The sequence below is a fragment of the Dendrobates tinctorius genome, unplaced genomic scaffold (assembly GCF_039654945.1).
Source record: "Dendrobates tinctorius isolate UK_male_01 unplaced genomic scaffold, ASM3965494v1 ptg000162l, whole genome shotgun sequence".
Taxonomy (NCBI): domain Eukaryota; kingdom Metazoa; phylum Chordata; class Amphibia; order Anura; family Dendrobatidae; genus Dendrobates; species Dendrobates tinctorius.
The window spans coordinates 23,516,213-23,541,568 of record NW_027361829.1 but is presented as its reverse complement, the minus strand read 5'-3'; the positions used below and the strand labels follow the sequence as shown (position 1 = coordinate 23,541,568).

Below are 25,356 nucleotides of genomic sequence, written 5' to 3'. Positions count from 1 at the left end.
ACATATCTTTAGCCGGGTTAACACTATTTTAAGCACTTACCCATTCCTAAGATTGCTTTGCAGTTCCCTGCTGGTGTATGGTCACTTGACGTTTATTTAAATCCAGCAGCACTGGACACATATAGTCTACACTTAGGCTTACTTCAGCCAGATATTGTTTGCACTTTTATGGTACAGTAGCAATAAATATACCCTTACTGTATTAGATCGTTTTCTGGAACATCATGTCAGCCTATACCGTATTTTTCAAACTATAAGACGCATCTCATGTCAGCCTATACCGTATTTTTCAAACTATAAGACGCATCGGACCATAAGACGCACCTAAGTTTCAGAGGAGGAAATTAGGAGAAAAAAAAACTGAAGCAAAAAATGTGGTCAATTCTGTACTTAATATCCCCTATCCTCGTAAATATGGTCCCCTCATCCCCATCCTGATACACATGGCCCCTCATTTCTATCCTGGTATGCATGGCTCCCTCATCCCTATCCTGGTATGCATGGCTCCCTCATCCCTATTCTGATATGCATGGCCCTTATCCCTATCCTGGTATGCATGCCTCCTTATCCCTAGCCTGGTATGCATGGCCCCCTTATCCCTATCCTGTATGTCATACATATATGGTAGGAATGGTCCCCCTCATCCTTATTCTGGCAGGAAAGATCGCCCCATTCCAGTTCTGGTATGCACGGCTCCATCCCAGTTGTGGTATGCATGGCCCCATCCTTATCCTGGTATGATTGGCCCCATCCCAGTCCTGGTATGCATGGACTCATCCTTATCCTGGTTATGATTGGCCCCATCGCGGTCCTAGTATGCATGGTCAGATCCTTATCCTGGTATGATTGGCCCCATCCCGGTATGCATGGTCACATCCTTATTCTGGTATGATTGGCCACATCCCGTTCCTGGTATGATTGGTCACATTCTTATTCTAATATGATTGGACCTATTCTAGTCCTAGTATGCATGACCCCATGAGAAAAGATGAAAAAAGCCAAACAATTACACTTACCTTCCTCCGCTCCCTCGCAGCGTCCTGCTCCGTTGCAAGCAGCTGCTCAATGCTTGTAAGCAGCGCATGGCACCGGAGGAAGGTAAGTGTAATGTTTTTTTTTTTTTACTCTTTTCCAATCATACCAGGATGCCAAAAAGAAATGAATATTCATTGTCCTCCATGCCCATGGGCGTGGAATGCAGTGAATATTAATTTCTCTTTAGCAGCGGGCACAGGAGTTAGATGGAGCTGCCAGCTCCTGCCTCTGTGACCCGCTGCTCCGCCGAAACCGCTCCCCCACCTCCCCACCACAGCCAGTGCCAGTATGCTGGTACATCCAGACTATGAGATGCACCCACCATTTTCCTCCACATTTTGAGAGGAAAAAAGTGAGACAGGCTAGTTTCACACTAGCGTTTTCAGGCGCAACGCTCGGCCGCCGCTAAGCTCCGCCCCAGCCGTGCCCCCTCCGGTCAGCTCCTCCTCTGATCGCATGACGCTGCATGCGATCAGCGTACCCTATATTTAGCGTTGGGTACGCTGGTCGTGCGCTGGTATACTTTTGCCGGCGCTTGCGTCCTTTTGGTGCTGCGCCGAGCGCACAAAAATGCTACACAGTGCATTTTTGTGAGCTCGGCGCAGTGTCAAAAAGTGCGCAAGCGCCGGCAAAAGTGTACCAGAGCACGACCAGCATACCCAATGGCGAAAATTTAGGACACACCTATTTATGCAACGGTTTTCTTTCTTTTAAATATAATTTATGCTGATTATATTAACAAAATAATTTTTAGTTGCTACTTCTTTAATATAACTACCTTCCAACACTGGTGGCTTGCATAGTAATCTCCTTGAGAGATCCATTCCTTTTTAGTGGACGTTTTCACAAACATGTTATCATCAAGATCTGGTTGAAAAAAAAAGAAAAAGAGATCATGTATTACTACCTAAATAAGAGTAAGGGGCTATGAATTATTGTATAACTTCAGAAAAAAAGAAAAAAAAAAGTGCCCATACACCTTTGATTACCAATTGCCAAATGCTTGTTTGGTAGACAAAAGTCATCATTCCCAATTTTTCCATATAAAATAATTGAAGAAAAAAAAACTGGGGTTTTGCTGCAGGCACTGTTCCAGATCAAGCGTTACTATCAGCAGTTTGCCTTGCAAATGAAAAGCTTCTAAAGCTTGTAGCATAGTAATTTCAGATACCGGTATATATATGTTATACAGTTAAGTCCATATATATTTGGACAGAGACAACATTTTTCTAATTTTGGTTCTAGACATTACCACAATGAATTTTAAACAAAACAATTCAGATGCAGTTGAAGTTCAGACTTTCAGCTTTCATTTGAGGGTATCCACATTAAAATTGGATGAAGGGTTTAGGAGTTTCAGCTCCTGTTTTTAAAGGGACCAAAAGTAATTGGACAATTGACTTCAAGGCTATTTCATGGACAGGTGTGGGTAATCCCTTCGTTACGTCATTCTCAATTAAGCAGATAAAAGGCCTGGAGTTGATTTGAGGTGTGGTGCTTGCATTTGGAAGGTTTTCATGCGGTCAAAGGAGCTCTCCATGCAGGTAAAACAAGCCAACCTTAAGCTGCAAAAACAGAAAAAACCCATCCGAGAAATTGCTACAACATTAGGAGTGGCAAAATCTACAGTTTGGTACATCCTGAGAAAGAAAGAAAGCACTGGTGAACTCATCAATGCAAAAACACCTGGGCGCCCACAGAAGACAACAGTGGTGGATGATCGCAGAATAATCTCCATTCAGAAACCCCTTCACAACAGCCAACCAAGTGAACAACACTCTCCAGGAGGTAGGCGTATCAATATCCAAATCTACCATAAAGAGAAGACTGTATGAAAGTAAATACAGAGGGTTCACTGCATGGTGCAAGCCACTCATAAGCATCAAGAATCAAAAGGCTAGACTGGACTTTGCTAAAAAAAAAAAAAAAAAACATCTAAAAAAGCCAGCACATTTCTGGAAGAACATTCTTTGGACAGATGAAACCAAGATCAACCTCTACCAGAATGATGGAAAGAGAAAAGTATGGCAAAGGCGTGATACAGTTCATGATCCAAAGCATACCACATCATCTGTAAAACACGGCGGAGGCAGTGTTATGGCTTGGGCATGCATGGCTGCCAGTGGCACTGGGTCACTAGTGTTTATTGATGATGTGACACAGGACAGAAGCAGCCGAATGAATTCTGAGGTATTCAGAGCTATACTGTGTGCTCAGATCCAGCCAAATGCAGCCAAACTGATTGGTCGTCGTTTCATACTACAGATGGACAATGACCCAAAACATAAAGCCAAAGTAACCCAGGAGTTTATTAAAGCAAAGAAGTGGAATATTCTTGAATGGCCAAGTAGTCAGCTGATCTCAACCCAATTGAGCATGCATTTCACTTGTTAAGGACTAAATTTCAAACAGAAAGGCCCACAAACAAACAGCAACTGAAAACCACCGCAGTGAAGGCCTGGCAGAGCATCAAAAAGGAGGAAACACAGCGTCTGGTGATGTCCATGAGTTCAAGACATCAGGCAGTCATTGCCAACAAAGGGTTTTCAACCAAGTGCTAGAAATTAACATTTTATTTACAATTATTTAATCTGTCCAATTACTTTTGGTCCCTTTAAAAACAGGGTGGCACATGTTAAGGAGCTGAAACTCCTAAACCCTTCATCCTATTTTAATGTGGATACACTCAAATGAAAGCTGAAAGTCTGAACTTCAACTGCATCTGAATTGTTTTGTTTAAAATTCATTGTGGTAATGTCTAGAACCAAAATTAGAAAAATGTTGTCTCTGTCCAAATATATATGGACCTAACTGTGTATGTTACATATATATATATTATATATGTATGTGTGTATCTGTATATATATATATATATATATATATATATATATATATATATACACACACACACACAATATAATAGTCTAATTCTGTCTGTAACGGAAATCCCGTGGCGCTGATTGGTCGCGGCCGGGCGCGACCAATCAGCGCATTTGAACGACGCACGCCTCCCCGTCAGGAGATCTGCGGCGCGGGGAGAGAGAGGGAGAGAGAGAGACTCTAGAATACCCGATGCGTTAGAATCGGGCCACCATCTAGTGTGTATATATACACACATACATACTCACACACACACACGCATATATATGTTCCATTTTCTTTAAAAAAATATAAAACCCTGTTTGCTTAAACCCCAAATAGCTGCATCACTAAGAAGGGCAGAACACATGTATGTACAATTACAGTCATCTGTAAATGTGAGTGGGCTTCTCCAACTAAAATAAAGAAATGTATAGCAATAGATTCTAATCAATCAAATTCACTTGATTAAAGGGATTATCTGGGATTTGATAACTTTTTTCCGTATGGGACTAAGAACTAACCGGCAGATCGTTGCCAACTACCTGCCTGTTCTGCCCGGTGACAATCTCTACAGGCTCAGTGTAGCCACAGACCGCTCCTGACAGTGATTCTTAGGTTATGTTTCCACGGTCAGGATTCCTTCAAGATTTGCTGCGGTTTCGACGCTGAGTACAGCTGCAGCGTCCAATCCACAGCTTCCAGAAGTTATAGCATAGTGGAGGGGATTTTATGAAATCCCGTCTCTACTATGCATGCACGGCCGCATCACGCGGCCCTACGTAACCATACATGCGGCGCGTTTTTATAGACAGCAGCATGTCTATTTATCTTGCAGATTATTAGATTAGTGTGCACATTGTGTGAAATTCTGAGGTGCCGGTGTAATGTAAACCAGGGGAAGAGTCTTGAGGAGATCATTTGCATATTTCCAGTGCCTTCTGGGATAAGTGAAGAGTCTCCGCGAGCTCAACGATCACTGGGTTTTGACCGTTGCAGCTGAAAAGAGGAAATCGGAAAAACCGCGCGCCTGTCGGCGCGCAAATTTTGACTCATCTTTCATCGTTTTTAAGAAATCTCAAGATGGAAGAGGCCAGGAGCCATTTGGTGAGCTGCATTTCCTGCTACATGTTCACAGATTTACCAGTGGAAAAGCCAAACTTCACATGCCACAAATGCAAGCTTGTGTCCCTGTTGGAGGAAAAGTTGCAAAATCTCGAAGAGAGGTTAGCTACGTTGAAGATCATTAAGGAAGGTGAAGAGTTCTTGGACAGAGCAGAATTATCTCTTCATGTTACAGAAAGAGAAGAAATTCGAAGTGCACCTGAAGAAACAGAGGAATGGAGACATGTGACCCAGAGAAGCAGGAGGATCAGGAGGCAGTCAGCACCCATACTGCTCAGAAACCAGTACCAGGCTCTCACGCAGGAAAACGATGAAGAAATACATCAGGATAAGACTTTGCCAACAAACAGCAACCTTGTACGCCTTCAGAGTCCTCCTGGATGGAGAAAGAAAAATATTGTGAAGAAGAAACGGAGAGTGGTGGTTATGGGGGATTCCCTGTTGAGAGGAACAGAGGCCGCTATCTGCAGACCGGATATAACTTCAAGAGAAATGTGCTGTCTTCCAGGTGCAAAAATTAAAGATGTGTCTGACAGGATAGCAGGACTCTTCAGACCTACAGATGACTACCCATTCCTGCTACTACATGTGGGGACAAATGACACCGCAAGAAACGACCTGGAAACCATCTGCAGAGACTTTGAAGACTTAGGCAAGAAAGTGAAAGAACTGGGAGCGCAGGTGGTCTTCTCTTCCATCCTCCCAGTGGATGGCCATGGAACAAGGAGGTGGAATAAGATTCTGCAGGTGAACAACTGGCTACGTCGATGGTGCCGTCAGCAACGATTTGGATTTCTGGATGACGGAGTGAACTACTTATACGATGGACTACTTGCTAGAGATGGGGTGCACCTTACGAAGACTGGAAAGCATGTATTTGGAAGTTGCCTTGCTACACTTGTAAGGAGAGCTTTAAACTAGAACAACATGGGAAGGGAAGCAAAAGACCAGAAAAAGCCATACACCTGACAAATGCTATTGGGAACTCTGCTATTAGAAGTGGAAAGGAAGAACAAAGACGAAAGAATCTAATTAATAAAAATATTGGAGAAAGAGAAACCAATCACAAACTAAAATGTTTCTATACTAATGCACAAAGCATGGGCAACAAACAAGGAGAATTGGAACTACTAACACAGGAAAAGAAATATGATGTCATTGGAATCACTGAAACTTGGTGGGACAATACACATGATTGGAATAGAAGACTAGAAGGATACAACTTATTTGCAAGAAACAGACTTGATAAACGAGGAGGGGGTGTCGCATTGTATGTTAGAAACACGTATATCTGCACAGAGATTGAAGCTTCAGAGACTGGGAGTTCTGTGGAAACTGTTTGGGTAAGAATACAAGGACAGAACAATGGAAAGGACACCATTGTAGGCATTTACTACAGGCCGCCTGTGCAAGCTGAAGATATGGATGAACTCTTTATGCATCAAAGCTGAAAATGAATTGAGGCTTGCAAGAGATGTCAAAAGCAATAATAAAGGATTTTGGGGATATGTCAAAAGTAAAAGAAAAGTCAAAGATGCTATAGGATTTTTACAGGATGAAAATGATGAAATGGTAAGACAGGATGTTGAGAAGGCTGAACTTTTAAATTCCTATTTTGCATCTGTTTTCTCTCAGAAAGGAAATGTAACATCAACTGTTATTCACTGTCCTATTAAGGGAATAGAAGAATCCAGGATATCTATAAACAGAAAGATAGTGAGGAAACACTTAGCTAACCTAAATGAATTCAAGTCTCCAGGTCCAGATGAATTACACCCCAGAGTACTGAAGGAGATAGCAGAAGAAATTTTTGAACCCCTCTCCATAATCTTTGAAAATTCCTGGAGAACAGGAGAAGTGCCAGAAGACTGGAGAAGAGCAAATGTTGTTCCTATCTTCAAAAAGGGGAAGAAGGTGGACCCAGGCAACTATAGGCCGGTGAGTCTGACTTCTATACCAGGAAAGATCTTTGAACAAATTATTAAACAACATGTATGTCAATACCTGGATAAGAATGAAGTGATTAAACAGAGTCAGCATGGGTTTGTAACTAATAAGTCATGTCAGACTAACTTAATTTCCTTCTATGACGGTATCACTGATTGGGTGGATCAAGGAAATGCTGTAGATATAGTATATCTTGACTTCAGCAAAGAATTGACAAAGTCTCTCATACAATCCTTATTGAAAAAATGACTAAGTATGGAATGGACAAGGCAACTGTTAGGTGGATTCATAACTGGCTTAGTGATCGGACCCAAAGAGTGGTCGTAAATGGCTGCACATCCAGTTGGAAGAATGTCTCAAGTGGGGTACCACAGGGCTCTGTCCTGGGCCCTGTATTGTTCAACATCTTTATCAACGATTTAGATGAAGGAATTGAGGGTAAACTGATAAAATTTGCTGATGACACAAAGCTAGGAGGGATAGCTAATACTAGAGAAGAGAGAGAGAGGATTCAAAAAGATTTAAATAAACTGGAGAAGTGGGCAGCAACTAACAGAATGGTTTTTAACAGGGAGAAATGCAAAGTACTACATCTGGGCAATAAAAATGAAAAAAGCATATATAGAATGGGTGGAATAGGGCCAAGTGACAGCACATGTTAAAAAGACTTGGGTATACAAATAGATCACAGACTGAATATGAGTCAACAGTGTGATGCAGCAGCAAAAAAGGCAAATGCAATACTAGGATGTATTAACAGAAGCATATAGTCTAGATCACGTGAAGTCATTATTTCCCTCTACTCCTCTTTGGTCAGACCTCATCTGGAATATTGTGTCCAGTTTTGGGCACCACATTTTAAAAAAGACATCAACAAACTAGAGCAAGTTCAGAAAAGAGCGACCAGAATGGTGACCGGTCTGCAAACCCTGTCTTATGAGGAAAGGTTGCAGGATTTGGGAATGTTTAGTTTGCAAAAGAGAAGACTGAGAGGAGACTTAATAGCTGTCTACAAATATCTAAAGGGCTGTCACATTGTAAAAGGATCAACTTTATTCTCATTTGCACAAGGAAAGACTAGAAGCAATGGAATGAAACTGAATGGGAGGAGACACAGATTAGATATTAGAAAAAACTTTTTGACAGTTAGAGTGATCAATGAGTGGAACAGGCTGCCACGAGAAGTGGTGAGTTCTCCTTCAATGGAAGTCTTCAAACAGAGGCTGGACAGACATCTGACTGGGATGATTTAGCGAATCCTGCTTTGAGCAGGGGGTTGGACCAGATGGCCCAGGAGGTCCCTTCCAACTCTACGATTCTATGATTCTATGACTCAAGGTCCCAAATCAATAGGATTAATATTCACCTCACACTCAAGTGGAATGACTTGCACAGAGTAAATTTTATGGTGATACATACAATAGGCCAGGGAGCAGATTTACATATGCGATTATAGGTGACATTTCGACCCTACCAGGGTCTTAGTCATATATCACTGAAGTTTAAGTGCATATACGAAAATAGAGCACAATGGTGCATAAAGGGTAAAGAGCGGTCCCATAGGCCAGTGTAATTAGGAAGGTGCCAAAGAAGCGCTGTTACAGCGCAATGTTGCTTCTTGGACTGCAGTATAGGACCAGTATAGAACAGTGGAAGTAGCAGCAGACAGTAAGAGAACCCAGTAAGCAGGTCCCATACTTGCTAGGGAGAGAGGAAGTTAAAATACTATGTATACTGCTGCTAGAAAAATGTGATGTAGCAGCTTTGTCAACTTGGGAGGGTGCAGGAAGGATGCATTACAGCCTCTGAGGTAGAGTGGCAAGATGTGCTTCACCTTCAGATCAATCCGGTGTAGGACTCTTTATTGTGGTGGTCATGGTCACACTGCTGAGGTTCAGTGACCGTTATTACAGCAGCTTGATCTTTGTACAGATTGGGTCATACTGTTAGTGCGCGGTCAGGCTTCAGTGTGACCTGATCTGTATGAAATAACTCACAATGAATCTCGGCAGTGCTACAACACACCTGACATTACAATATCTGACTCCTTGTAGTCATAGGATCATATAAACATGACAAACAATCCTGTATCTAAAGGGGATGTCCAGGTTTGCCATGAAAGTCTGTAGCCACTCTATGCGACTGCAGACTTGTGAATCCTCACAGAGCGTACAGTGCACGTTGTCAGGAGGGATTCCTCAGCACCTGACAAGTCAATTGAGAGAGGCCGCACACATCTAGTCAGAATGTGGCCGGTAGTAGACAAATCGCCTACTTGCGGTCACATGTCCACTCAGAGGACAAAATGAGGCATGTCTCTTAAACAGTCACACTGACTGGCCCCTTTGTCCGGCATATGCCATTTTAGGTCAGTTTTGGCAGCAACCAGCACATGCAGAGTGCACAGATGAAGCCAGTACACTGCAGATCACGGCATATATACCGGCTGCGTTGGAATGACATGTCCACACATCAGCTCCTAAGGGACAGTTCTGTTGATCAGTTTATATTAAGAAATTCTATGCAAGCAATTCTCTTTGAATAAAAAATTAATTAAAAAAAAAAAAAAAGTTTATTGGTATTTTTACCTTAGCATACAAAAAAATGAAAATCGGTTAGAAGATCAAAAAAAAAAACCTTGACATTTTAATTTAGGCAAAATTGCCCAGCCCCCAATCCCAAATCCATTTTATTATAGATTCCAAAACAATATTTCAGCAGCAATAATATCGGCATTAACGCACCTTTGTTTTTATCTATCTGGACCACCTGAACTAAATTCCTTTTCACAAAGTAATCAAATGCAGGAGCTCGCTTCTCATGGTTTTCATCGAATATCCATAGGTTAACTCTGGCTCTAGTTATAGCTGTATACAGTTGTTTCAGTTCTCCATTTAGCATCTACATTAGAACAATGAGAAGTTAGTTTAAAACACTACAATCTGTGAATAGTGCAATGAAAACACAAAATTAGTTACAAATGAAAAGGAAAACCTAAAAAAAAAAACCAAAGAAAAAGGTAAAATATGTTAGATCATTTAAAACAAAATACTAACATTACTGCCTACCTACCTGTCCAAGGATATAAAGCACGTTCTTCCCTTTTGATATGAATGTACAGGTTGCTGAAAATACTGAAATAGGAGATGGTGGCTGCTACTGATAAGATTCTATGTGGACAGGAGGAGGGAGGAGCTACAATCAGAGCTCCTCCCATCAGTCTACATAGAATCTATTCAGTATAACTGCCATCTCCCATCTCACTAAAGGGAATAACCTCTGAATAACGCAGCCATCATCTGCCAGCTACAATGCAAGCTCAGTTTCTGAGAAAGCATCAAAGTCAGAGCCAGCATATGATGTACCAGTATGTCCCACGTCAGTAAGTGGTTAAAGGGAATCTGTCAGAAGGTTTTTGCTCGGTAATCTGAAGACAGCATAATGTAGAGGTTAAAATACTAAATTCAGCGATGTGTCACATATCAAGCTGTGTGCTGTTGTTAACTTATAATGAAGGTTTTATCACCAGGATATTATCACTGCTGGGACACCAACAGAGAGTGAGACCTAGTCCAACTGCGCTCCCTCCTGTGGTAAGCAGCTCACTGCCTACAGACAATGTAAACACAGAGCCCGGCGTCGGCAGGATTAGCTCTCTGAGCTTTGCTACATGTTATACTGTATATAAGAACTCTGATTGTGTCAGAACCATTGCACCCAGTAATCTAAATGATACATTGTTGGATTCAGGCTCCCTTTGCCTACACATCATGCTGCTCTCAGACGAGGTAGCAAAAACCTTGTGACAGATTCCCTTTCAACACCACTGTTCAACAGATGGATTTGTTTCAGGTATCACTTTCTCACATTCACATTTTTAACTAGCAACACTCAGCGACTTGTTTTTCTTCTATCCGCCTCCTTTACTCCTTACAGTCATGTGTTAAAGTTTGGGCACCCCTATTAATGTTAACCTTTTTTCTTTATAACAATTTTGGTTTTTACAACAGCTATTTCAGTTTCATATATCTAATAACTGATGGACTCAGTTATATTTCTGGATTCAAAAGAGGTTTATTGTACTAACAGAAAATGTGCAATCTGCATTTTAACAAAATTTGACCGGTGCAAAAGTATGGGCACCTCAACATAAAAGTGACATTAATATTTCGTAGATCCTCCTTTTGCAAAAATAACAGCCTCTAGTCGCTTCCTGTAGCTATTAATGAGTTCCTGGATCCTGGATGAAGGTATTTGTGACCATTCCTGTTTACAAAACAATTCCAGTTCAGTTAAGTTTGATGGTCGCCGAGCATGGACAGCCCGCTTCAAATCATCCCACAGATGTTCAATGATATTCAGGTCTGGGGACTGGGATGGCCATTCGAGAACATTGTAATTGTTCCTCTGCATGAATGCCTGAGTAGATTTGGAGCGGTGTTTTGGATCATTGTCTTGCTGAAATATCCATCCCCTACGTAACTTCAACTTCGTCACTGATTCTTGCACATTATTGTCAAGAATCTGCTGATACTGAGTTGAATCCATGCGACCCTCAACTTTAACAACATTCCCGGTGCCGGCATTGGCCACACAGCCCCAAAGCATGATGGAACCTCCACCAAATTTTACTGTGGGTAGCAAGTGTTTTTCTTGGAATGCTGTGTTTTTTAGCCTCCATGCATAACGCCTTTTTGTATGACCAAACAACTCAATCTTTGTTTCATCAGTCCACAGGACCTTCTTCCAAAATGTAACTGGCTTGTCCAAAAGTGCTTTTGCATACCTCAGGCGACTCTGTTTGTGGCGTGCTTGCAGAAACGGCTTCTTTCGCATCACTCTCCCATACAGCTTCTCCTTGTGCAAAGTGTGCTGTATTGTTGACCGATGCACAGTGACACCATCTGCAGCAAGATGATGCTGCAGGTCTTTGGAGGTGGTCTGTGGATTGTCCTTGACTGTTCTCACCATTCTTCTTCTCTGCCTTTCTGATATTTTTCTTGGCCTGCCACTTCTGGGCTTAACAAGAACTGTACCTGTGTTCTTCCATTTCCTTACTATGTTCCTCACAGTGGAAACTGACAGGTTAAATCTCTGAGACAACTTTTTGTATCCTTCCCCTGAAAAGCTATGTTGAATAATCTTTGTTTTCAGATCATTTGAGAGTTGTTTTGAGGAGCCTATGATGCCACTCTTCATAGGAGAATCAAATAGGAGAACTACTTGCAAGTGGCCACCTTAAAAACCTTTTCTCATGATTTGATACACCTGGCTATGAAGTTCAAAGCTCAATGAGGTTACAAAACCAATTTAGTGCTTCAGGAAGTCAGTAAAAAGTAGTTAGGAGTGTTCAATTCAAGAAAATGATTAGGGTGCCCATACTTTTGCACCGGTCAAATTTTGTTTAAATGCAGATTGCACATTTTCTGTTAGTACAATAAACCTCATTTGAATCCAGAAATATAACTGAGTCCATCAGTTATTAGATATATGAAACTGAAATAGCAGTTGCAAAAACCAAAACTGTTATAAAGAAAAAAAGGTTAACACTAATAGGGGTGCCCAAACTTTAACATATGACTGTATATCGGATAGTTTTTGGCATTATAATCAATACTAAAGGCTTATAATGCAAATTAGTTATTATAAAGTGTACCTTGTGCATTTGTGGATCATCCAATGGTCTGTGAGCAGAATTACAAGCATTCTCCAAAGGAACTTCTAGAAGAGGCTGATTTCCCTGTTGTTTTAAAGGTGCTGGATTAAAGGAAGAAATTATTCTCCACTCCTTGGAAGCCTGAAGAAAACAAGCACAAAACATGGATTTTGTGATAAACTCACCGTAAAATCCTTTTCTCCGAGACGCTCATTGGGGGACACAGGTACTGTGGGGTGTATGCTACTGCCGCCTGGAGGCTGACACTAAGTGAAAAAAAAGAGGTTAGCTCCTCCTCCGCCGTATACACCCTAGCCCCGATTGCGGGCGGAAACCAGTTTGGTGCAAAAGCAGTAGGAGATCAAACATGAGACAAAAACAACCTTAATGCAGGTAACAACATGTCTATAAAAAAACCCACCAAGTTTTATAAATACATATTAAAAAATAAAATAAACAAGAGCCAACTGGCTAGGAAGGTGGGTGCTGTGTCCCCCAATGAGCGTCTCAGAGAAAAGGATTTTACGGTGAGTTTATCACAAAAATCCATGTTTCTCCTTTGCCTCATTGGGGGACACAGGTACTGTGGGACGTCCTAAAGCAGTCCCTGGGTGTGATGTTGACTCACAGATCCAAGCTACATGCACCTCCTGTCTAAAGGTGCACCACCGCTGCTTGGAGAATCCTTCTACCCAGGCTCGCGTCCGCTGAAGTATGAGTATGTATATTGTAGTGCTTGGCAAATGTGTGTAGGCTGGACCAGTTTGCCACCTTACAAACCTGTTCCGCCGATGCCTGGTGCCGGAGAGCCCAAGAGGTGCCCACTGCCCGAGTAGAGTGTGGTCTGATCCCTGCTGGAACCGATGCGCCTCTGATGCGGTAAGACTCCTGAATAGTCAAACGAACCCACCTAGCTATGGTCGATCTTGAGGCAGCGAGTCCCTTCCTGCGACCCTCGGGGAGCACGAACAGCGCATCTGACTGACGAAAGGGTGCCGTCCGTGACCCATACCTCCTGAGAGCTCTCACCCGATCCAACGTATGAAGTGCCTTTTCCACACGGTGTACTGATACCGGACAAAAAGAGGACAAGACAATATCCTCATTAATGAGAAACGAGGAAACGACCTTTGGCAGAAAGGAAGGAGCTGGCCTGAGAACCATCTTATCCTTGTAGGAAATCAGAAACGGGGCTCGAAAAGATAGAGCTGCCAGCTCGGAGACCCGCCTGATTGAGGTTATAGCTACGAGGAATGCCACCTTCCAGGAAAGGTACGACAAGGAGACATCCTGTAGCGGTTTGAACGGTGCCTCCTGCAGAACACCTAGGACCAGGTTAAGGTCCCAGGCGTCCATAGGCACCTTATAGGGAGATACCAAGTGGGAGACTCCCTGGATGAAAGTTTTTACCTGCAAATTGGTAGCAATCCTGCGCTGGAACAGGACGGATAATGCCGATATCTGTTTCCTGAGAGAACTTGGGGCCAAACCTGAGTCTAAGCCAGACTGGAGAAAGGCCAAAATGTGGGGAATAGAGAATCTCAGCAGAGAACAACCATGGTCCCGACACCATGAGAAGAAAACCTTCCAGGTGTGGTGGTAAATTCGTGCTGAGGCGGGCTTCCGGGCGCTAACCATTGTAGCAACCACCTCGCACCCATACCTCGCCTGGGTCAGAATCCAAGATTCAACGTCCACGCCGTTAAACACAGGGCCACTGAGTTCAGGTGGAAGATCGGGCCCTGGGAAAGCAGATCTGGGCGTTCTGGCAGCCGCCAGGGAACGTCGGCGAGTAGCTCCACTAGGTCTGTGTACCACACCCGACGGGGCCAGCCTGGGGCCAGTAGAATCACTGGAACCCCTTCTGCCTTGATCTTCTTGATGACTGTCGGAAGCAGTGGCAGTGGGGGAAATAGGTATGGAGGCGAAACTGGCTCCATGGCAGAACCAACACATCCACGGCGATCGCCTGCGGGTCTCGGGACCAAGCAACAAATGCTGGCACCTTGGCGTTCACTCTGGAGGCCATTAGGTCCACATCCGGAGTTCCCCACCGTTGGCAAATTTGCCGGAAGACTTCGGGGTGTAGTGACCATTCCCCGGACGCAAGACCCTGCCGGCTGAGAAAGTCTGCCGCCCAGTTCTCTACGCCCGGGATGTGGACTGCCGATATCACCGAGTCGTTCCTCTTGGCCCAGTGAAGAACGTGCCCCACCTCGCGCATGGTTGCTCTGCTGCGGGTGCCCCCCTGATGATTTACGTAAGCCACCGCCGTGGCGTTGTCTGACTGAATCAGGACGGGTTGGCCTGCTAGCAGATGATGAAAATGTTGCAGAGCCAGCCAGATTGCTTGTATCTCTAACAAGTTGATCGGGAGGAGTGCCTTCTGCGGCGACCACCGTCCCTGGATCGTGTGATGGCGAAAAACCGCTCCCCAGTCTAGGAGGCTGGCATCGATTGTGACCACCAGCCAATGGTCTGGGGGAAAAGGTTTCCCCTGACGAAGAGAGGACCTGATTGTCCACCACCCGAGTGCCTGTCTGACCTGCATGGACAACTGGCACCGGTGATCGAGCGTGAATGGGTTCTTGTCCCAGGCTGAAAAAAGGGAGCGTGCTGCAGGGGGCAAAGATGGAGCTGGGCAAACAGAATCGCTTCCATTGCTGCCACCATCCTCCCTAGGATCCTCATGCAGAAATGGATGGTATGAGGGACTGGTTGGCGAAGCGTCCGGACTCACTGCAGGAGAGCTAAGGCCTTTTCTCGAGGGAGAATTACCAACCCTCGGGAGGTGTCGAAGATCATTCCTAAGAAGGAAATCCTTTGGGCTGGGACAAGGGAAGATTTCTTCAGGTTGACCAACCACCCTAAGCGGAAAAGAGTATCTAGCGTAATGTTGACATTTTCCTCACATGCCCAAAATGAAGAGCCCTTGACAAAGAGGTCGTCTAGATAAGGTAAGACGACTATGCCCCGGGAGTGCAGGATGGCCATGACGACTGCCATGACCTTTGTGAATACTCAGGGGGCGGTCGCTAGCCCGAAGGGCAGCGCTGCGAACTGGAAGTGTAGATCGTTGATGGTGAAGCGTAGAAATCTTTGATGCGGAGGGAAAATGGGGATATGTAGGTAGGCGTCCTGGATATCGATAGAGGACAAATATTCTCCCTGCCCCATGACAGATATGACTGAACGGAGAGACTCCATCCGGAAATGTCTGATCCTGATAAATCTGTTCCGGAGCTTCAGATCTAAAATGGGCCAGTCCTGTCCTTTTTGGGGGCCGTGAACTGGTTGGAACACAAGCCCTGAGCTTTCTCTTTTTCTGGTACGGGAATAATGACTCTGTTGTGCTGGAGCAATTCGATGGCCTTTAGTAAAGCCCTTGCCCGGGTATCTACCTTGGGAGGATGGGAAACAAAAAACTGTCTTGGGGGGTACCTGTCAAATTCTATCTTGTACCCCGAGGACACCAGCTCTCTTACCCATGTGTCGTGTGCGACGTGAGCCAGACGTGGCGAAACCAGAGTAGGTGACCGCCTACCTTGCTGATGTCACCTGGCAAATGCCTCGAGTCATTTGGCTGAGGACCTCTGGGACCTGGGTCCCCTTGACCTGGGCTGGTGAGCGCACATCATCCCCAAAGGGTTTGCTCTATATGAGGCATGACGATCTCCGTCCTGGTTGGGGCGACCTGAAGCGGCGGAGTTGGTTGCTGCAGTACACCCGGGGTTGCGAAAGGCCCAGAAACGTGGCTGAAATTGGTGACGAACCGGCTGTTTAACCCTCTGTTGAGGGAGAAAACGGTTTTCCCCCTGTGGAGTCAGAGATGAGCTGATCTAACCTCTCTCCGAATAAGCGGCCGCTCTGGTAAGGCAGAGAAGTCAAGAATTTCTTGCACGTTGAATCGGCCCGCCATGTCCTTAACCATAGAGCTCTCCTAATGGAAATTGCATTCGCGGCAGCAAGTGCTGCGCAGTTGGCCGCATCTAAAGATGCATTGATTAAGTAGTCTCCGGCCATAGCGATCTGATTTACGATCACTGATACCTCTGTTGGTAGGTCCATATCCTACAAGGCTCTGTTCAATGACTGACCAAGAAATCATGGCCTTGGCTACCCACGTTGCCGAGAACGAGGGAGAGTGCTGACCCTGATGCCTCAAACACTGAGCGAGCCAAGCTCTCTATGAGGCGATCAGTGGGATCCTTAATAGAAGAACTACTAGGTATGGATAACAGTGTTTTAGAGGCCAAGAGTGACACAGGTGGATCTACCGCTGGGGATTCCGCCTATCTTTTACGGAGAGCAGCGGCAAACGGATACCTTGCCTCGAGCGCATTCTGGCCCGAGAAGCGTCTGTCTGGCAGCTCCCTGTGTCGTTGCACTATGTCCTCAAATTCTGGGTGAGTGCAAAATACTCTATGAGGCCGATTGACTCGCTTAAATGACACCTTATAGCCTGAAGTCAAGGTGGAATCATCCTCAATCCCCAGAGTCTGGTTGATGGCCTCGATGAGGCGGTCAACTGTTTCCTGGTAACCCGGGGTATCTAGGTCAAGGGGTTTGTCCGATTCTTAATGTGAGCTTTGCTCGCTATCAACTACCGGTGAAGGAGAGCGAGAAGCAGAACTCACGGATGCCGAGGCACCGGATGGACCGGGAGACGCCGTGTGGGTTCGTTTCCCCCGCATCTGCCTGGAGTGAGAGCGGCCCCTGCAGGCCGGAGGCTCCAGTGAGGTGGAGGACCCCTCTAAGACAGGCGAGCCACTATCCCTGCCCCTCTCTGGGGCACGAAGGGACTCGATTGCTCTCATAACAGACGCCATAGATTGCAACAGAGATAGAGCCCATTCCGGGGGACTTGGTAGACTGGGCTCGGTCGCAGGGGAGGGCTCCTGGACACGTTCGGAATCGCAGGCTTCGCATAATCGCTTGCTCTGCGCCTGCGGAAAAGCGGACCGACAGGAGATGCATGCAGCGTATAGAAACGTGTGCATCTTAGCTTTCCCGGACATGCTGTATCTGCCAGGCATCAGCACTGCAGACCGCTGGGGGAGTGTGCACTCTTCGGTTTCACCTAGCGTGGCCTCTCGGGGGGTTGGGGAGTAGTACTTACCCTAGTCCTGTGCCCCCTGGAAGCGCAGAGCGTCGCTCAATTCAAAAATGTGCACGTATCAGCTGCAGGCGGGCCGCCGGGTGAAGGAGTCCTGGGGGCGGTACTTCAGTTTGTGGCCTAGCGTTGTTCCGAAGCCGGGAGCTAAATTTCTTCAGTGCCCGTCCAGGCCACGGGGGCGGGCCCCCCGGAAGTGATGCGACGAAGGAGGGCGGAACTTCCGCCCGCGGCCTAGCGACGGCTGAGGCCGGGGGCTGGATTTACAATGTCCGCCCGTGGCAGGGGGGGCGGACCCGCCGCTAACAGAGGCCTAGGCCCCAGGCGCCCCGGAAACACGTGATGGCGCTGTTCCATAGTGGCGCTGCACTGCTCTGAATCTCAGGAGAACGGGCTAAGGGTCGCCAGCCCTGTGGAACGCTGCTGCAGGAGCCCTCCCAGGCAACCCTCCGGTGATCGACCGCCACCTGATGAACGCAGTCACGCTCAGCCTAGATTGGCCGATGGCACCTTCAGCTCCAACTCAGGTTAGAGGGGAGGGGGGGCCGCATAACGGACGGTGCAGTCACCCTATCTCCATCTCTCCCTCCAGGGGATGAGGAGAGGGACCGTCCGCCGCCTTGCATTGCAGCACCGCAGTCTAGCATTGGTGGTGCAGTGGGGGCCGCACGGACTACGCTTGTGCCTCTGTACAGCCTAGGGTTTCAAAACCTTAGGGTGGTCAGGGCTAAGTCCGGCATCATGTCCCACGTCGCAGGAGAGAATACGTGGAGGCGACACTCGCACGTGCTCGCCTGTTGTTGATTTGGGGAGGTCGGACCCTTTCAATAGGGTCCGTCGCCCCGGTCTCATCTTCATTGAGAAAAAAAAAAGTAAGTCTGGAAAAAGACAGACGTGTGTGCCTCCAACGGACACTAAGCATGAACTGGTTTCCGCCCGCAATCGGGACGAGGGTGTATACGGCAGAGGAGGAGCTAACCTCTTTTTTTCACTTAGTGTCAGCCTCCAGGCGGCAGTAGCATACACCCCACAGTACCTGTGTCCCCCAATGAGACAAAGTAGAAACTACATGCATCACCGATTAACAAATATCTTACGAAGTATAAATAGGAGGCTACTGCCAGAATACGCTATACTGTATGCTTTAAGATGTACAGTCCATGTCTTTTTGATTTAAAACACATGAAAAACTCTAGACTAGATTTTAGAAGTGCATTAAATGAGAGACTGTATACCTCAGAGTCTGTAAAGAAATTGTACAAAAGTACATCATCAAATTCCAAGCCTTTTGCCTCATAAATAGTCAGAACAAGAGCAAGGCTCAATTCTTCTGGGATATTGTCTTTGGCTTTTTCATTTACTACCAAAATCACCTAAAAAAACAAGTGCAAAGAAGCAAAGGGTTAACTTATAAAGTCTGATTAAGTCCAGCTATAACAAACAAACATGTGATTTAGGAATTTTACAACTGCTCCATGCACTGCCCCAATGGCTGGAAATGAGTGGCCGCATAGTGGATATAAATTCATTTTCTCCCTGTAGCTGCATCTTCAATAAAGCATCATAACATGATTTTAATACCATTTACAGTACCTCATTATTTTGGTTGCCAATAATATATCCAATATTGGTAACAACAAGAAGCATATAATAGTTTCATTAAAAATTAAAAACTTTATTTGAATAATATTAAAAATGATATATACAAAATAACGTGCAGTAAAAAAAAAAAAGAGGGACCAGGAGCCAAGGTTGTGCTAAGTAATTCATGGACAGCCAAAACACATTGATAACGCATCTATACAATATAAAACCGGGGGTGTAGGCATTAATTAGTTTCTGCTGTGCAATGATGTGCTTACAAAATACTGTGACTTCCCACCCACCCTGAAAACAGAGTATACTTGTAAGCGACAGGTAAATCCCAGTGTCTATTTGAGACCGTTAATCAACATGCCCACGGTACCATAACCCACAATTGGGTATATACTTTGCTGCCAAACCAAAACCACACTAAAGGAGCAATACCTGTCATTAAAGGCGCTGTCTCGGCAAAAACAATGGAGTTCCTCTGCCCCGACGCGCATTTTAAATACCATGTACAGGCAATCATAATAAAGAATTTAACCAGCGTCACAAGATTAAACGGCGCATTATAGCTCCCGTACTCAAATAGTTCCGGGAGAACCATGTGGATGAAATGTGGATGTGTTTTCGTAACAAAAGTAATGGGGTTATTTATAATTGTTAGTGTTATTTTTTCATACTTTTTCATATTTTTTGTGTATTTTTACATGAATTTTTTCACAATAATTTTTAAAGTGAATTTTTTAATAGTATTTGTAGCACTTTTAATTATTGTCACTTTTATGTACTTTTTTTTATCTTTCTTTTTTTTTAATTTATTTTCACAATTGATCTTTGTTATCATAGTATATTAATGTACTCTCACAGAAGCATAGAGAGTATATTCATATTTATATTGCACTGTATTCACTTTATTGTTGCGCACTTTATATGCCAGAAACTGGCTTTAAGAAATGGTATGCAAATTATCACTGGTTATTTAACACATTAATTTTTAGTATAGGTGAATGGCATAGTGATGGGTGCATGATACTGTGACTTTGTACCCATTTTTTTTTTTTATATATTTACACACAAGTTCTCATTATTTATTAAAATCTTGGTCCCATTTGGGTCATTCAGTTAGTGACATTCCACATACTTACCTAAGCCTTCTGGCTTTGTAATCGTCTCTAACAGTGTGCAGGATGTGCGCATGCGCAAGCCATGGGCTCACCAGTTCTTGGGTCTCTGGTCTTTACATGGTGACGTACACGGGAAATACCTGTGACCGAAACTCCTGGAACTATTTGAGTACAGGAGCTACAATGGCAGACGCATGCGTCATTTAATCTTGTGACGCGGTTTAAATGCTTTATTGCGATTGGCTGTACTTGGTATTTAACCCTGGACGCCGCCTGCTCCGACACGCCTCCCAAAGAAGCAAAGCGAAATGCGCGTCTGGGCAGAGGGACGCCATCGTTTGTGCGGGGACAGCGCCTTTAGTGACAGGTATTGCTCCTTAAGTGTGGCTTTGGTTTGGCAGCAAAGTATATACCCAATTGTGGGTTATGGTACCGTGGGCATGTTGATTAACTGTCTCTAATAGATACTGGGATTTACCTGTCGCTTACAAGTATACTCTGTATTCAGGGTGGGTGGGAAGTCACAGTATTTTGCAAGCACTTCATTGCACATCAGAAACTAATTTATGCCACCCCCCTGGTTTTACATTGTATAGATGCGTTATCAATGTGTTTTGGCTGTCCATGTATTATTTAGCACATCCTTGGTTCCTGGTTCCTTTTTTTACTGCACCTTATTTTGTATATATCATTTTTAATATTATTCAAATAAAGTTTATAATTTTTAATGAAACTATAATATCTTCTTGTTGTTACCAATATTGGATAAATTACTGGCAACCAAAGTAATGATGTATTGATTAAGAAGTGTTACAGAATGGATCACTTTAGACGATTTTGGTGACTAAATTGTATTTACGGTACCTGCAGATTAACCCCATCTTTTCACATAGAGAGCATTTCTGGACATGACAAGTTCCCTTAAAATATCTTTCATAATAAGGATAAGAATTTCATTCCTTGATTTAAAGGGAATCTCCCACCAGGTTCTCCCAAAATAAAAGTACAACCACTCCTGTTTCACAGTATTCTAGTATGCTGTATGCAAGTCCCCAATCCCCTCTGCATAGCACAAAAAAAGACCTTTTAATATACCACTTGATCTGGTGCCTCCTCTCCTCCTACAATAGCCATTCTCCTGCTCGCTTCATGTGGATGACGCATCCTATGTCATCCACACAGTGCCCCCCAATCGCTCACTACAGTGATTTGCTCTACCATTGGCAGGGCAGAGAGAAATGTGCATGTGCAGGAGTGCAATGGTGGATCCTGTGTGGATGACGGAGGATGTGCCATCCACATGAAGCAAGCAAGAGAATGGCTCAGACCAAGGCTCATCCCAGTGTGGGTTTAGGTTTGCTTCCCTCCTTCTCTAACTCTCATCCTGCATTGCCTATCAGGCTGCACCTTCAAAGCTTTTATATGACCTGTCATTTCCCTCTTGCTGCTTCTCCAGCTTTCATTCCATGCTCCTTGACAAGTGGTATACAAGCTGTGAAGGTGCAGCCCGGCTTCGCAGAATGAGAGTGAAGAGAGACTGGCTATGTGTGGGCTCCATATGCACTGGTAAGGGTGCTGATGTGGATAAGCAGCAAGCCATGCCTCCTGATGTATGACATAGCATCTCAGAAGGGATGTGAAGCACTCGAGAGCAAAGGCAGCGCTCTGACGTGATATCACACTCAGAAGCAGTAGATCACATGAAGTTACATGTAAGAACAGGAATTTAAGCCTGTATAGTTTTAGTAAGAATGTACATTGTAATACATTTTTATCTCCCCGGAGTACTCCTTTAAAATGCCAGTCTGTAACTTCTCCCCATAGTTTTGAACATTTCTAAAAAGTTTTATATCACCTTTGGCTTTTCTATACCATTTGAATTTCACATTTATGACCTTTTGAGAAATTACCATTGCAAATAACAATATTTCTAGGCATTACATTATGAACAAAATACTTAATGTTAATCATTTATAACCTGGTGTGCTCCAAATTCTATTGGTTGTGTCTTCCTTTTGTTGCCGCGTAATAATATTGCCAAATCACTAACACAGCATGAATCAAGAACCGTTGGCTTTGGACCATCAAACAAACCACAGTCACGTGGCAATCGATCAAATGACTCTGGGAAAAAGTACTGCAGCAGGTCCACAACTCCAGATGCTAAATGAAGAATGCCTTTTACAAGAGGGAAAAGAAAAAAAGACACACCGACCATTAACACAAAATAAGCAGCTAGAAATTACTTAAAACGTGTAACGATTTTTGTACTTGTTACAGTGAATCCATGAATAAATGGCATTAACAACTATAATGCACAACTTAACCCCTTTACTCCCAAGGGTGGTTTGCACGTTCATTACCGGGCCAATTTTTACAATTCTGACCACTGTCCCTTTATGAGGTAATAACTCTGGAACGCTTCCATGGATCCCGGTGATTCTGACACTGTTTTCTTGTGACATATTGTACTTCAAGTTAGTGGTAAAATTTCATTCATATAACTTGCATATATTTGTGATAAAAAACGGACATTTGGTGAAAATTTCGCAATTTTCCAAAGTTGAATTTTTGCCCTTAAATCACAGAGATACGGCACACAAAAACTTAATAAATCACATTTCCCACATGCTAACTTTACATCAGCACAATTTGGGAACTAAAATTTTTTTTTTGGGTAGGAAGTTATAAGGGTTAAAAGTTGACCAGCGATTTCTCATTTTTAAAACACCATTTTATTTTTACGGACCACATCACATTTGAAGTCACTTTGAGGGTTCTATATGATAGAAAATACCCAAAAGTGACACCATTCTAAAAACTGCACCCCTCAAGGCGCTCAAAACCACATTGAAGAAATTTATTAACCCTTCAGGTGCTTCACAGGAATTTTTTGAATGTTTAAAAAAAAAATGAACATTTAACTTTTTTTCACAACAAAATTACTTCAGGTCCAATTTTTTTTATTTTACCAAGGGTAACAGGAGAAATTGGACTGCAAAAGTTATTGTGCCATTTGTCCTGAGTACGCTGATACCTGATATTTGGGGGGAACCACTGTTTCGGCGCATGGCAGACCTCAGAAGGGAAGGAGCACCATTTGACTTTTTTCACTGCAAAATTGGCTGGAATTCAGATCGGATGCCATGTCACATTTGGAGAGCCCCTGATGTGCCTAAACAGTGGAAACCCCCCACATGTGACCCTATTTTGGAAACTAGACCCCCCCAAGGAACTTATCTAGATATGTGGTGAGAACTTTGAACCCCCAAGGAGTTCACAGAAGTTTATAACGTACAGCCGTACAATTAAAAAATCATTTTTTCCACAAAAATGATCTTTTCACCCCCAATTTTTATTTTCCCAAGGGTAACAGGACGACATAAGTTATTGTGCAATTTGTCCTGAATACGCTGATATACTATATGTAGGGGTAAACGACTATTTGGGTGCACGGCAGAGCTCAGAAGGGAAGCAGAGCAAAGTGACTTTTTTGGCTGGAATTAAGATCGGAAGTCATGTTGCGTTTGGAAAGCCCCGGATGTGCCAAAACAGTGGAAACCCTCCACAAATGACCCCATTTTGGAAACTAGACCCCCCAAGGAACTTATCTAGATGTGAGGGGAGCACTTTGAACCCCCCAGTGCTTCACAGACGTTTATAATGCCCGGGCGTGAAAATAAAAAAAAAAAAAAAAATCATATTTTTTCCACAAACGTGATCTTTTAGTCCCCAATTTTTTTTTATTTTCCCAAGGGTAACAGGAGAAATTGGATCCCAAAAGTTGCTGTCCAATTTGTCCTGAGTACGCTGATACCCCATATGTGGGAGAAAACTACTGTATGGGCACACGTCGGGGCTCGGAAGGGAAGTAGTGACATTTTGGAAAGCAGACTTTGATGGAATGGTCTGCGGGTGTCATGTTGCCTTTGGAGAGCCCCTGATGTGCCTAAACTGTGGAAACCTCCCACATGTGACCCCATTTTGGAAACTAGACCCCCCAAGGTACTTATCTAGATGTGTGATGAGCACTTTGAACCCCCAAGTGCTTCACAGACGTTTATAATGTAGAGCCATAAAAATAAAATCATTTTTTTTCCACAAAAATTATATTTTTGCCCCCAATTTTTTATTTTCCCAAGGGTAACAGGAGAAATTGGACCCCAAAATTTGTTGTGCAATTTGTCCCGAGTAGGCTGATACACCATATGTGGGGGTAAACCACTGTTTGGGCGCATGGCAGAGCTTGGAAGGAGCACCGTTTGACTTTTTGAACGCAGAATTGGCTGGAATTGAGATCAGACATCATGTTGCGTTTGGAGAGCCCATGATGTGCCCAAACAGTGGAAACCCCCCAATTATTTTATATAAAAAGTAATTATTTTTGCATCGCTTTATTCTGCGAGCTATAACTTTTTTATTTTTTATTCACTGATGACGCTGTATGGTGGCTCATTTTTTGCGGGACAAGAAGCGTTTTCAGCGGTACCACGTTTATTTATATTCGTCTTTTTGATCGTGCGTTATTGCACTTTTTGTTCGGCGGTATGATGATAAAGCATTGTTTTTGCTTCGTTTTTTTAAGGGGTTAATTAAAGGGGTTAACTAGAGGGAAAGTTTTATAGGGCGGGTTGTTACTGACACGGCGATACTAAATATGTGCATTTTTATCTTTTTTTCTATTTACAAAAAAAAAAGAATTTATTGGGGATTTTTTTTATTTTTTATAAATTATTTTTACACATTTTTTTTTTCACTTTATTATATTGTCCCAGGTGGGGACATCACTATAAGGTGTCAGATCACTGATCTGACAGTTTAGCAGCACTCTGTCAGATCTGCGATCTGACAGGCGCTGTTGCAGGCTTCCTCATGCCTGCTCTCAGCAGGCACTGTGGAAGCCGCCTCTC

At 43.9% G+C, this 25,356-nt stretch overlaps 1 protein-coding gene across 2 annotated transcripts in view; it reads right to left on the bottom strand.

Annotated features, from left to right (window-relative positions):
* Positions 1-25,356, bottom strand: part of TRANK1 (tetratricopeptide repeat and ankyrin repeat containing 1) — a 235,450-nt gene that overhangs the window by 24,260 nt on the left and 185,834 nt on the right. For both annotated transcript variants that reach the window (XM_073549901.1, XM_073549902.1), the window contains exons 14-18: positions 22,425-22,624; positions 18,971-19,108; positions 12,623-12,763; positions 9,711-9,867; positions 1,814-1,902 (exon numbers count right to left, since the gene is read on the bottom strand). In XM_073549901.1, coding sequence (XP_073406002.1) covers positions 1,814-1,902; positions 9,711-9,867; positions 12,623-12,763; positions 18,971-19,108; positions 22,425-22,624 — 725 coding nt within the window. The remainder of the gene's footprint in view (positions 1-1,813; positions 1,903-9,710; positions 9,868-12,622; positions 12,764-18,970; positions 19,109-22,424; positions 22,625-25,356) is intronic.